A 13,126-nucleotide genomic window follows, 5' to 3' on the forward strand; every position below is an offset into this window, starting at 1 on the left:
ATTTTAAAATGAAAACAAAACTATCAGAGTTTCATTTTCAGATATTAGCAATTTCATTTGTTTGTAAAAATATATTTATAGCGCTTGATTAATTTTTAAATTGCGTGAGGGACAGGATTGGCTCTTCTGTTCTCAAGAGTTTGCCAACCCCTGAACCAGAGAGACCTGTTTGGTCAGCACTAATAGGTCAGGGAGTCAGGCAGCTCATGAACCATAGCCTTTCTGGTAGTAAAATTTCCCCACGTGACTTTAGTCCTCTGGGGCCCAGTTTTTAAATATTTCTGGTTTCTGTGATTTGTGAGCCCTTTGGAGAAAACATGCTGCAGTTGTGTGCTGACATGGAGGTAGGTGGTAGATGGAGATGAGAGATTTGCCATGAATTTATTTTCATTTAGTTTTTTTTTTGGTTGTTGTTAAAGTTCATTCTAATAATCATTATTAAAAATCCATATTGGAATAAGGTCCTCTTTCTCCAAAGACAAGCACACCCACTATATCCCACGTGAAGTTCCTATTTAAACCATTCCTGCTCCATCGCCCTTTCGAGGCGGAGCAGCGTAGCTGCAAAGCTGGGGCTGGGGAGGCTGAGGTCCGGCTCTCCTTACCTGATTGGTTCACGGTAGTGGGTAGGGCATGATACAGTGCGACTGTGCCATCCCATAATGGCCCGGTTAGCACCTTTGCTGAACGCACACTCCCCAACGACCATTTGGGATAAAATGTGGGAAGAGGACACACGTGGGAAATCAGAATAAACTCTGAAGGTTAGTTGATAGTTTTTTTTTCCATGACCAAATTCTACCGTAGTTATGTGAAATGTTAAACATTACACGATGCTAACCCTGCACGGACATGTGGAGGCACCAGGAACCACCTTAGCAGACTTACTTGTAAAGCCAAAAATGATGCGAAGATAAATATCTTGCTTTAAAACATAATGCCCCTTGGGGAAAGGAAAGAGGAACTCTGGTGGCGTCATGGTTAAGGAGTTGAGCTTCTAACCTCCAGGACTGCAGTTCGAGACCACCAGTAGCTCTGAGGGAGCAAGGTGAGCCTCTCTACTCCCACAGTGGGGTGCAGTCTCGGAACCCCACAGGGGGCATGCTGCCCTGCCCTACAGGGTCACTGTGAGTCGGAAGTGAGTTTGAGTTCTTTTGTTTGGGGGAGTTGGACGTGACTTGGGCAAACGTGAATCCTGTCATCCAAACCTGAAAAACAATATAACGTGCTTTCCCTGATGCTGGTGGGTTTGCTGCCTGTAGCTCTAGTCTGAGCCCTTCTCTGGCAAATTGTCCCCCTCCCTTAGCCACCACACCCCAGCTTCCTTGCCTTTGAACCACGTTTATTGTCGATAGTTTTCGAGGAGTAATTACGTGGAGGCAGGCTTCCCTAATAGGGTCAGGTAGAGACCTGTCCTATGAGCTCTAATAGGGAGCAGCCAGCAGCACACACGGGGAGGAAGACCTGTGGGGAAGCCCACAAGAAATGCCCCCCAAAGTCCCAGAGGCAATGCTGCCTAAAATAATGATCGGCCCGCAGGGTTCTGAAGCCGGCATGATTGAGGCTCCTCCTCAGAGTGATGTGCGTTTTTGTACCTACTTCCCAGCCTGCTCTTGATCAGCTGTGGTCCCTTCCTGCTTTTTAGCACAATCTCATTGTGCATTGTTTACTTCATTAAGTGGGGAGGGGGGCAGCTTAGAAAAGGAGTGGGTTTTTAAAATATATATCTACATACACGTGTGTATCTATATTTATATAGATAAAAATCCTTTTCTCTGTTGACAGCTGCAAATCAGAAGGAGCCCATGAATCTTAATTTTAAAGTGAAAGAGGAGCCTGCCGAAGAGGAAGCATTAAGTGTCGGCTTGTCTCGGTCCAGCTATGTGTTCAGTCCAGACTCTGACGTGTCGGCCCCCAGCATCCCCGAGGAGACGCTTCAGGCCCAGGAGGGGAAGGGCAGTGTGCTTCAGAGGGATATGTCAGTCAAAGCGGCATCGGAACTTCTCATGAAACTCTCAGGTACTTGCCTTTTATTCGCAAACACTCACATCCCGATTTATTCTAAAATATTCACATCCTGATCAGTTCACTTGCAAGCCAACTGGGCTCCTTCCGGCTTGGGTTATAATTAACCCAGTGGCAGCCACATCACATTGTTACAGTGAATTCCGGAACCATCTGATTCCTTGGCTGAATTCCCTGTGTTGCGCTTATGTGTTTTTGTGTGTGTTCCGTGTTGTATACCTGTCTTTTTAGCTATAGCCTTTTTATCCTGGATAATGTGGTAAATTACTCGAGAATACAGCTCCTTTCTATGATGGTGTAGGCCATAATTTTAAACGAGTTCTAATGACATTCCAGGGCACTTCTGCTAATTGATCAAAGTATATATTCTTTCTTAAGAGGGACCTTTGTGTTTCTGATATGTTTGAATGATATTCTTAAGGATCATTAAACTATTTTTTCTTAATTTAATAAGCAATTCAGATGGCACTTGAAGTAATTACTAACAAAATAGCAATGAGACATTTTGTGAATAGAAAATTTCATAGTGGAATACTATAATAATTAATCTATGTTCCTAAAGATGAATGAGTAATTCTTTGAACAAGTACCTAACTATAATATTATGCAGCTATGCTATCAAATATAAGAAAAATGACTTCAAACATGAAATTCATATATATTGGATTCTTATTTACCAAGTTTCCTTTCTACCCAAACTCCCTAAGGAACAGGTTAAAATATAGTTAAAATCTACTGAATCCAAAGGTGTGCCTTTCAGAACCTAGGATGAAAAGTTAAGTCAGTAATACTTGTCAAGCCATATCACATCCATGGTCTACTGCTTAGAGACCATTTTTGAAAACTATATTTAATATGTTGTAATACTTAATCTATGTTCTTGAAGAATATATTTCAAAGCTATATTTAAAAACCACCAGTTTTCAGTTTGTCCCTGGCTGTGCTTAGAGGATGAGAGTAAGAAATGCATTCTGAAAACACCTTTCCTTTGGTCTGTCTTTTCATCAGCAAGTCTGTGTTTCTGATTGACCAGTAGGCTGGAAAGTAAGAAGTGAATCGTAATTTACTTTGTGTCATTAGACCAAAACAGTTGAAATTCCTGTAGGTGCCAGTTGGTGGATTTAAGAATTTTTTTTTAATCTTAGTTGAAAGCACACCAAAATTTCAGTGGATCATGATTTGATATAGATAAAATATTATACAATTTAAAGATTCTAATTGTAGCCTCCCTTTAAAAAACTTTTGTCAGTGAGGGTAAGTTCTCTTATATAGATGGGAGGTCTAGATAAATTGTTGTAAGTTAAATTTTCAGGTGATGTATGCCAACCTGATTTAGTATATTTGAACACCCACCCCACCCGCCCCCATGCTGAAAGGTCTCAGTAACTTATTTTCCTGTTCAATCTAAAAGGTGTCACACAGCCTGGCTGATTCGGAGCATAGACTTTCCCATCCCCATGACTTTATCTTCTGATGGTATCAGAATGTCATGGAGGCTACCTCTGACTTCCTTTGACCTTATAGGGGGAAGGAGAATCAGATTCAGCTTCAGCTCAAAGCTGATTCCTTTGAAGGGGCGGTCTCCACCCCCCCCCCCCAACCTCTTCACCAATTCTGACATCAATCATCCCTTACAAGGTGCCCTCTCGTTTTCCTACTGGGTTTGATAACTCATCGTAAGGCCCACAGCGAACTCATGGACAACACTCACGATTATGGGCTTTTCAAGGGAAGTTGCAATTTAGGATCAGAAATGCTCAGGATACAGTTCTTTGGGCCAGGGTCATCTCTTTTCAGCCGTGTCCACAGGCACCTCTTTCTGGTCCTTAGCCTCTCTGCCACACAACCCCCTGGTATCTGCTCTAATCAGGCAGTGTTACCGAGTTCTTTTAACATCACCAATAGATGCCCCAAAGGACACTTTACAAGCAGTGCCTTAAATGTATACAGTTGTGGGTCAGTGAGCCCAGATCCCCAATTAAGGACCTGGAAGCAAATCCCTCCACAGTGAGCCTTCCACCCTGAGGCAGTTAGCTATGTCTGCACTGTAGGTGATTGTAATCCACTACTCAGTCTTTGGCTCTTGTGGATGCTGCCTGTTTCTCCACCCTCTCTCGTATGACAGCCCTTGTCTTCTGGGTCCGAAAAGTTCAGTGTAGAGATCTTGGGGTCCAAAGGTCACATCTCACTTCTTGCACTTCTTTTCTTTCTTTCTTTCTTTCTTTCTTTCTTTCTTTCTTTCTTTCTTTCTTTCTTTCTTTCTTTCTTTCTTTCTCCCTTTCTTCCTCCTCCTCCTCCTTTTAAACAGTTTTATTGGCATATAATTTACATATCATACCTTTCGATAGTTGAATCACAGACAAGTTGTACGATCGTCATCACGATCAGTTTTAGAAAATTCCCTTGTTTCTTGCGCTTGTCGTTATTAGCTCCCCATTTCCCCCCAACCTCCCCTACCATAGCCCCAAGGAGCCATTCATCCAGTTTCTATCTATAGGTTTACCTATCCTGGATTTCTTATACAGAAAAACACAAAAACTTAGAACCTTAGCAAAGTAGACCAGATGGTAGTGACATGCTACTTGCTGCTTCTGAGATGACTCCTTTTATACTCAGTGAGTCAGAGTGCCATCTGCCTATGTTTCCACCCAATCATTTGGTAGGAGATACAAAGACTATTGCTAGAAGACCCATAGCAAATAGCTTGCAACACCACAGATGACAACATTCTAGTGTGTAATATTTCTGTTGCAGAGTTCGCTCTGCAGCTGGTATTGTGAAGGGTGGAGTATGGAGTCATTAAAGAGAAAATATGCAAACATAGGGACAACGGATTCTGATTCTTGGCAACACCCCTATCTCTCTGAATAGGCCTGTGCGTCAGAGGAGTTTCCCTGGCTGATGTTTCAGAAGTAGCTCACCAACCCTTTCTCCCTCGGGCCCTCGGGTGAATTCCAACCTCCAGCCTTTAGTCAGCGGCTGCGTGTGTTCACCCTTCGCCACTCACTCCCCAGGGATTGCAAGATGAGGTGACAGCAAAGCTTAAACAACAGCAAAGCACATAATAGCTTATTCCTTTGGGCTGGTGAGCTCTACAGCACTGAGACATGAAATAATTTCCTCCATAATAATAAATCCCTCAAATAGAAGAAGGCTCTGCAGCCACGCACATTTAATGACATTTGTAGACAGCAATGGATCTTCTTAATGCTCCGTGTTGACTTTTACTGAGCGCAGGAGGCCTGGGGTCAGTGGTGGCCGATGGACGGACGGCAGAGGCATGTTTTGTCAGGAGGCTCGTGATGCCTTCGCATCGTGGTGTGGAAAGGAAAACTGGTTTGAAGACCATGGCAATGATTTTTCTCTCCTGAAAACGTCCCCCTGCATTTTATGTGCGAGAATGTCAAGGAATCCAAAGAAACTGGCATCACAGCCCTGCTTTCTGGGTATGGAGGGGCTTTTTAGAAATCATCAGGGCAGTGGAGCCCTCTCAGTAAGTGATGTACATGTGCAACAAAGTCCTGTTGTGCCAGCTTCCTAAAAAAACGAAACCCAAGCTCACTGCTGTCTAGCCCCGGCCCACTCAGAGTGACCCTGTAGGACAGAGTAGTCATGCCCCCGTGGGTTTCTGAGACAGTGACATCCTCCTCTTGCTGTTGGGTGCCATTGAGTCAGGTCCAACTCAAAGGAACCCCACGTGCAGCAGTGTAAGGAACCTCTCAACCCCCACGTCATCCTCACGGTGCTTATGGTTGAGACCATTGTTTGAGCTCAAACTTATCTTCTGTTTGAGTCCCTGTGTCAAGCCTCTTGGTTGCAGCCCCTCTGCTTTACCAAGCATGGTGTCCTTCTTCAGGAACTGGTCTCTCCTGACAACCTGTCCACAGTATGAGGTACAGTCTTAACGCCCTTGCCGCCAAAGAGCATTCTGGCTGGACTTCTTTCAAGTCTTCCTGGGACAAAGTAAGTTGCAAGGGATGTTTGTTCTGAGTTAGTCCTCAGAATGGGGACTTGCCTTACATGCAAATGTCTCTTCATTCTTAAGCCAGATGTAAGGCGGACTCACTCCATTTGGTTAAAAGTGGATCTTACTGTGTCTGATAGGACTGTGCTTCTTGTAGGAATGAAGAAGTTAAAACACTTGCTGTGTTCTCTTTCCTCAAATTACCATTTGACCAATTCTAACATCCATGCCCCAGAAGATGTGCAAACAAGGAACTTGTTGGTGTCCTCAGACTCTTGTTCCACGATCATTCCTGCCCCCTCTGCGCTAGTTCCTTCCCAAAGCACCTATGCTCCTATGTACTTGGGATTCTTCCAGGTTCACCTCAGCTGCTGCTACCCACAAAGCCTAGCTGCAGGCAGTCTTGTTAATTTGAATCCCTATTGCCTCCTGCCTTGTTCATTTTTCTTTGTGGTCTTTTGTCATGCTTGGAAAAACCCTTTTGGTCAGGCAGTGCTGATTGAGAAACATCTGCCCCATACATTGTAATACATTCTTTCCCCTCCTCCTTTCACCGCTGACCCAAGGAATAGCCAAGATTTGGAATAAAAAGATTGTCCCCTCCCCGTTCTTGTGTTGTTGAGGTGAGAAGCTGTGACCTGTTGTATAAACCCCCCTCGTTTTTTTTAGGATCTTTTTAAAACTTTTTGTTTTGAAGTAGGTGCAAGTTTGCAGAGCAGAGGGTTGATTCCCTCCTTTAGGAAATTGTTAGGATTTCACCATTCCTGACACTCTTCTGCAACCCGCCCACTGCAGTCTCCTCCATGTGGAAGGTGATTACTAGCAGGTTCTTGTCTGTGTTGCGCCTTCTGCTCTTTGGATGAGGCAGAGTTCTGGCCCCTGCAGATCCCGGCATGGCGAATCAGGGCTGGAACTACCAGGATGAGGTTCTGACCTCAGAAAGTGCAGGAGGATGTAAATGACTGCTACACAGGCGAGGTTGGGGGCTGGATATGCCTCTGCTCACCAGGATGGCATGGGAATCAGGAAGGGTCCTACCTTTCTGGTTATCAGCCTCCCATGTGGGCATTTTTGCTGGTCCTGAGCAAAGGGAGCAGACAATGGCCACGCCCTGTCAGGCCAGCCTGCAATTCACTCGAATCTTTCCTCCCTGGCTACTTTGGTTCAGCATCGTGTCCTAGTTGGCATTCGGTCTACTTCTTCATCCTTTGTTCCACTGGGTTGCTCATGTCTTTGTTGTAGAAGGTGTGTGCATCTCGCGTGTGCGCCTAGTCTGCCATCTTGCTGGACGTCCGCCCTTTCATTGACTTATTAAGAGGAAACTCCTCCATACTTTTGGCTGCTTCATTTCCATTGTTAAATGAACTTATGCAAACTTCAGAAGGCTGGACGTTTGCCCTGGGGCCCGCTCAAATAGCATGTGAAACTTCTTTATGTGCAGAAATCTCTGTGGGTGTGTTGTTTTCCGCATTTGCATGTAGGCTTGGTGCACGGGGCGGGGGGTAAGCGTAGATGAGTTAGAGAGGAGACTACATGTTTTCATACTGTGTTTGCGTGGGAAAATCTGCGGTTTCGCCCTTCCTGTGGCTCAAGGTGTATTCCCAGCTGTTAAGTGGGAAGTGGCGTGCCTGAGGTCTGGGTCAAGTAACTTGATTGCCTTCAAGAAAGCACCCCACTCTGAGAAAACCACTGGATGTCTGCCACGATCCGGAGTGATGCGGCCCAAATAATCAGGTTTTCTGTGAAGTAGAGAGTTGCCAAAGATAATTCCAGAAGTCTTGAGTATATGACACGCGAGAGCATTGAGATTATCAGGGCCCTGAAACACACCAGTCTGGCTTTGCAGTGTCTCCTCCCAGAGACGCTGTGCTGGTGGGGTGGGCTGTACACTGAGCTGCGCTGTGGGAGAAAGCAGGCTGTTTCCATAAGGGCTTCACGTCCCAGATACCCAAAGGGGCAGTTCTACCTTGTTCTGTTGGGTCACTGGCTGGCAGTGAGTTGTTTTCTGGTTTTGAGAGTCCCCTGGCAGCCCTGGCAGCATAGTGGGTTATCCTCTGAGCCGTGCAGACGCCCCAGTTGTGGTTCACACACATCAGCTACTCTTGGGGGGAGGGGGGAGGCTCTTTGCTCCGATAGCACCGCCTTGCAAACCCCAGAGAGGGCCACTGGGAGTCGGCGGCAACCTGATGCCGGTGAGGTTTATTGTTTTGTTTTTGAGTCAATTTTCCAAGCTTATTGGGATAGATGAGCCGGCACACGTTGTGGTGTAATGCTGAAATTGACCAAAAATATGTTCTTTGCTTGCTTTCCATTGTACTTGAAGAAAAATCGCTAGAAGCCAAGCAATGACTATATACCTATCTTTCCTGTGGAAGCCATAATTCTCCATGGGAATGCATATGTAAAGGGTACCACAGATATTGCTTGGGAAACCTAGAAGGAGTAGATAAGGATGTCATTTAAACATGGTTTCATACACACACACATGCAGGAAAGCGAGCTGTTCAGAAATAAAATTAAATGTAAATATGAGGCAGCTTCAAAAAGTTTGTGAAATATTAGAATTAAAAATGGATGAAAAGATAATGGATTTTTTCCCAACAGCATTTTGAAGACCCTTCATATATTTTACCTGGTAAATAGCAGTTCATATTAGACTTAATTCGAAACAAGTTGTGTGTGTGTGAGAGAGAGAAAGAGAAGGAGGGAATTTAAATTTCTGTGCTTACAGAAGAAAACGGAATGGATTTATATTCCTCTGGTAAATAACAGTTCACCTTAGACATAATTTGAAACAATTGGTGTGGGGGGTGGATTTTTAAATTTCTGTGCTTAAAAAAACCGAATAGATTTATATTCCTCCATTCCTAGTCTTGGAAAGAAATACCGACTGTAATTCTTTCTTGGAGAAGAATGCAAGGGAACCTTGGACTTGAAATGCACAGTGACAGGAGGTTCCAAGTATCACGGGAATAATTTAGGGCTCCCACCATGACACATCGGGAGCAGGTGGATAAGGAGCCCTGGCGGCGTAGTGGGTAAGCCCCTGACTGCCAAGCAAAAGTTGATAGTTTGGACCTGCCCACTGCTCTGCAGGCAGAAAGACCTGTTAATCTGCTCCCGCAAAGATAAGAAACTCCAAAGGGCACTTCGACTCCGTCCTAGGTGGTCATCATGGGTCGGAATCGACCCAATGGCACTCCAGAACCGCTCCTGGGTTGTAAATACTGAGGTCGGCATAGGCAGGAAAGGGGAGTTTAATAGAAGAGGGGCCTTTGGGTTGGCTTATGGACCCCAAGGGCAGGCGTGCAGCGCACATCAGGCCCTCTCTGGGACCGGAGTCGGGAAGGAACTCGGGAAGCCTCAGCTCTCTCTCTGTCCATGCCCATGCCTGCTTGGCTCTGGGTGTAAGCTCATTAGTCGACTTTGATACAGACTTGTTCTGTTAGCCCATCCACATAGTGCAAAGTGGCAGTTGTCAACCGCGTGGGCGCTCCCTTCTCGTTTAAAAGGACAGCCATACGGAAATATCTTAATCCTTATGTCAGATTAGGAGTCCCGGTGGCGTAGTGGTTACTCATTGGGCTGCGGTCCCAAAGGTCAGTAGTTCAAAACCACCAGCCACTCAGTGAGAGAAAGACAGGGCTTTCTACTCCCATAGAGAGTTACAGTCTCAAAAACTCACAGGCCTAGTTCTACTCTGCCCCATAGGGTCACTATGAGATGGCATCGCCTCGATGGCAGTGAGCTTGGTTTTGGGTTTTGAATTCCAGTTTGGAGATGATTGCTTTAGCTTGGGTTGGGAGCCACCAGCGGAGCCTTCAACTGTGTCCAGGGCTGTGGGTCTATAAGGTAGTGAGTTAGCATTGCTGGGAGGAAAAGAATCCCCGAAACATGTCTTGGGGTAACTGGGGAGACCAGGAAGATACCACACTGTACAGTGTCAGATTCCTAGTGGAACATGATCAGCACATGGGCGCACTTACTAATCTATAGTGACCTCTTTGGCATGTTTTCCCCACTTCAGATTCTGCTTCTAGGTGAAACTGTCCCTCCCCTAACCCCATGCACCTTCATGCAGAGCCAGCAGTCTCACCCGATGTTCTTCACCACATCCAAGAGTTGAGAATCAGTGGGTTAGGAAATTGGGAGTCCTGCCCCTGGATGGTGAGAATGGTGTACTGCCCTGGACTGCTAGCTGAGAGGTTGCTGGGGCGTGGACGTCCCCACAGAGAGGTGCCTAGGAAGAAAGGACGGACAACCGACCGCTGAACAATCAACCACTGAAACTATCTGACACACAAATTGCTGTGCGTTATAACTGACTCTACAGCCACTGGTGGGAGGTGGCGGCAAGGGCACGTGGGGTTTGCTGTGGCTATAGAGTGCCAGGCCTTTCTTACTAGGGGCCTCTCAGGAAAGTAGAGCTGCTACCTTTTCAGTGAATAACCTAGTGCCTTACATGGTTGGTATCCTTGTGGGATCTCAATGGAAAACTAGGAAATGGTTAATTGGAGAAATAAGCGTTGTCTCTCTGAACAGACTGTCTTAGGTTGAAGCTGACGGAGAACAAAGCACTATGAAATGTACATTTTGCGTTCTACAAAGAACCATCTCTCTTCAGCGGAGATTCTTTGTAATTTATTATGAAGTAATGGTATGTGGGGACCTCTCTTAGAAGGGCGCATGTACCTCATAAATCAAGATCGTGCTGGCTGTAAGCGCCAGTTAATACTTTTTTCAATGTTCTTTGGAAATGCAGTTAAATTTCATAATCATCCCAGCCGATGCTGGCAGTAACTTCTAGGAGTAAAAGCTCTTTTTTTTCGCTCCTGAGCAAATAATAACGATGTTGGAGAGTCTCAACTCGAACTTCATGAGCGAAATTAGAGTTTTCAGCTAAGTAGTTTCTCAGAGCAAAAACTATTTATGGCGCTATTGGGCTTTCCTGTTTGCCTTGGAAAATTGTAGTCTATGAAACTTTTTAAAGCTGTGTGACTTTAATCATACTCTTCCAGGATGGAGAATGTGTATTTTGTTTTATGCCAGTAATATTTTTACACGTGCCTCTTTCAAACTTCCGGAGTCCCGGTGGAGTGGTTACGCAGTGGGCTGCTTACCGCCAGGTAAGCAGTTTAAAACTTCTCGGAGAGAGGAGGATTGTTGCTCCAATAAAGAGGCTCGGAAATCCAGAGGCCGCTGTACTCTCTGTTCTATGATTCGGTGTCAACTCGACAGCAGGGAGTTTGGAGTTTTCCTTCAAATTTCCAGGTCCTTAATTAGATGGAGGCAAGAAAGACCTCACTGCTTGTGTTCTTTGTGATTCTACTTGCTTCCCTACAGCCTAAAGGAGAAAACAACCCCCACCACCACCACCAAACCCGCTGCCCTCCACTCTGTTGTGACTCATGGTAACCCTATTGGGCAAAGTAGGACTGCTCCCTGGGTTTCCCAAGGCTGCAAATCTTTATAGGAGTGGACAGCCTCATCTCTCTCCAGAGGAGCAGCTAGTGGGTTTGAACTGGTGGCCTTGATCTTAGCAGCTCAGTGTGTAACCTATGACGCCACCAGTGCTAACTCATGCTGAGCTCAGTGAACACAGCCCAGGTGGGCGTGCTAGCAAAGTAAAATAGAGAACTCGAAGGCTAAATCAGAAGGATTAGTAGAAAACGATTTTGTTTCTCTGTGTTACTAATATTGATCTATTTGTCATGTTATGAGATATATGCCATTGAAGAGTCTGGCAGCAAAAAATATCAAAATGACAGTCCAATAATTCTGAAATTGGATAGCACCTTTATTTTTTCATTCTGAATTTGTTTTTTTTAAGCATCTAGAGAGAGAGTTTAAACCCAGGACCTCATTCTGCGGGTTGTCTTTTCACCTTCTTCATGGAGTCATGTACCATCAGAGTTTCTAATATCTATGCAGCCAACTTATTTTTTTCTTTTTAAAATTCACTTAACATTGTGAATGAAGGAAAATGTGATGATGTTCACAAGTGACAAAAGGAGTTTTGTCACTTGTGAACATCATCACATTTTCCTTCATTCACAATGTTAAGTGGAATATAGACTTGCTGAATATTAAAACTAAACTTACCTTCCCCTGTTTTAGCGAGGTGTCATGTAGTTTTTCTGGAATATAAAGCGTAGGAAAGCCTACTGAGCAATTCTGCCGGAGTGATGTTGACGGCTCTGATGTCTGGAACCGTTTATTACAATATTCTGTACTTTACTTGATAGTCGATAATATTTGCCTATCAACTTTTTAATTGACTCAGAATGAATGTGACAAACCAATGGCCTGGCAGTTAATTGGGTTAGATTACTTTCCTTGTTGCGATCTGTTTTTCCTCAAGTTCACTTCCATCAAATCAATTCTGACTCCTAGCGACCCTATATGACAGAGTAGAACTGTTGTAAAATTTCGTTGGTGGGGCGGGGGGAGTCCATTCTCTTTTATTTTCCCAAGAACTTTTTGAAATCCCTTTGTATACCTGTTTCTTCAATATGAAAATTGTAGATAATAGATAATATACTAATATAGATTGTAGGTCATATGTTATGCAATATCACAGTGGTTGCCATTGAGTTGTGTGTTCCTGGAATAGGAATTAACTGCACAGGGTATTCTTGTCTGTGATCTTTACACAAGCAGATTGCCAGACCTTTCTTCCACATATGCCATGGCACTGCTTGGTCTGCTTCAATACCAGCATTTTAGTGAGTAGTCTAGAGCAAACTTCTTCAAACCCAACCTACCCCCACCACCTTTGCATTTATTCTGACATAGCAGCCCTGTAGGGTACAGTGAGACAGCCCACAGGATCTTTACCTTGGTGGCATAGTGATTACGTGTTGGGTTACTAACCTGAAGGTTAGCAGTTTGAAACCACTAGCCTCTTCCAGGGAGAAAGATGAGGCTTTCTACTCCCCTAAAGAGTTATAGTCTGGGAACCGACAGGGGCAATTCTACGCTGTCCCATAGGCTCACCAAGTCAGCATTGACTCAGTGGCACTGAGTGGAAGCAGGCTGTCACATCTTTCTCCCAAGGAGTGGCTAATGGATTTGAGTTAATACAGATCCTCATGTTGTGGTGACCCCCCCAAATCATAAATTTATTTTCGTTGCTAC

At 44.8% G+C, this 13,126-nt stretch overlaps 1 protein-coding gene across 5 annotated transcripts in view; it reads left to right on the plus strand.

Moving 5' to 3' along the window:
* The window catches only part of ZNF827 (zinc finger protein 827), a 229,589-nt gene that overhangs the window by 95,245 nt on the left and 121,218 nt on the right, over positions 1-13,126 (plus strand). For all 5 annotated transcript variants that reach the window (XR_012783445.1, XM_075543725.1, XM_075543726.1 and 2 more), the window contains exon 5: positions 1,786-2,019. Coding sequence is in view for 4 of the 5 variants with exons in the window: in XM_075543725.1 (XP_075399840.1) it covers positions 1,786-2,019 (234 nt within the window). In the remaining variant the exon portion in view is untranslated. The remainder of the gene's footprint in view (positions 1-1,785; positions 2,020-13,126) is intronic.

Source organism: Tenrec ecaudatus, chromosome 3 (genome assembly GCF_050624435.1).
Source record: "Tenrec ecaudatus isolate mTenEca1 chromosome 3, mTenEca1.hap1, whole genome shotgun sequence".
NCBI classification, from domain to species: Eukaryota; Metazoa; Chordata; class Mammalia; order Afrosoricida; family Tenrecidae; genus Tenrec; species Tenrec ecaudatus.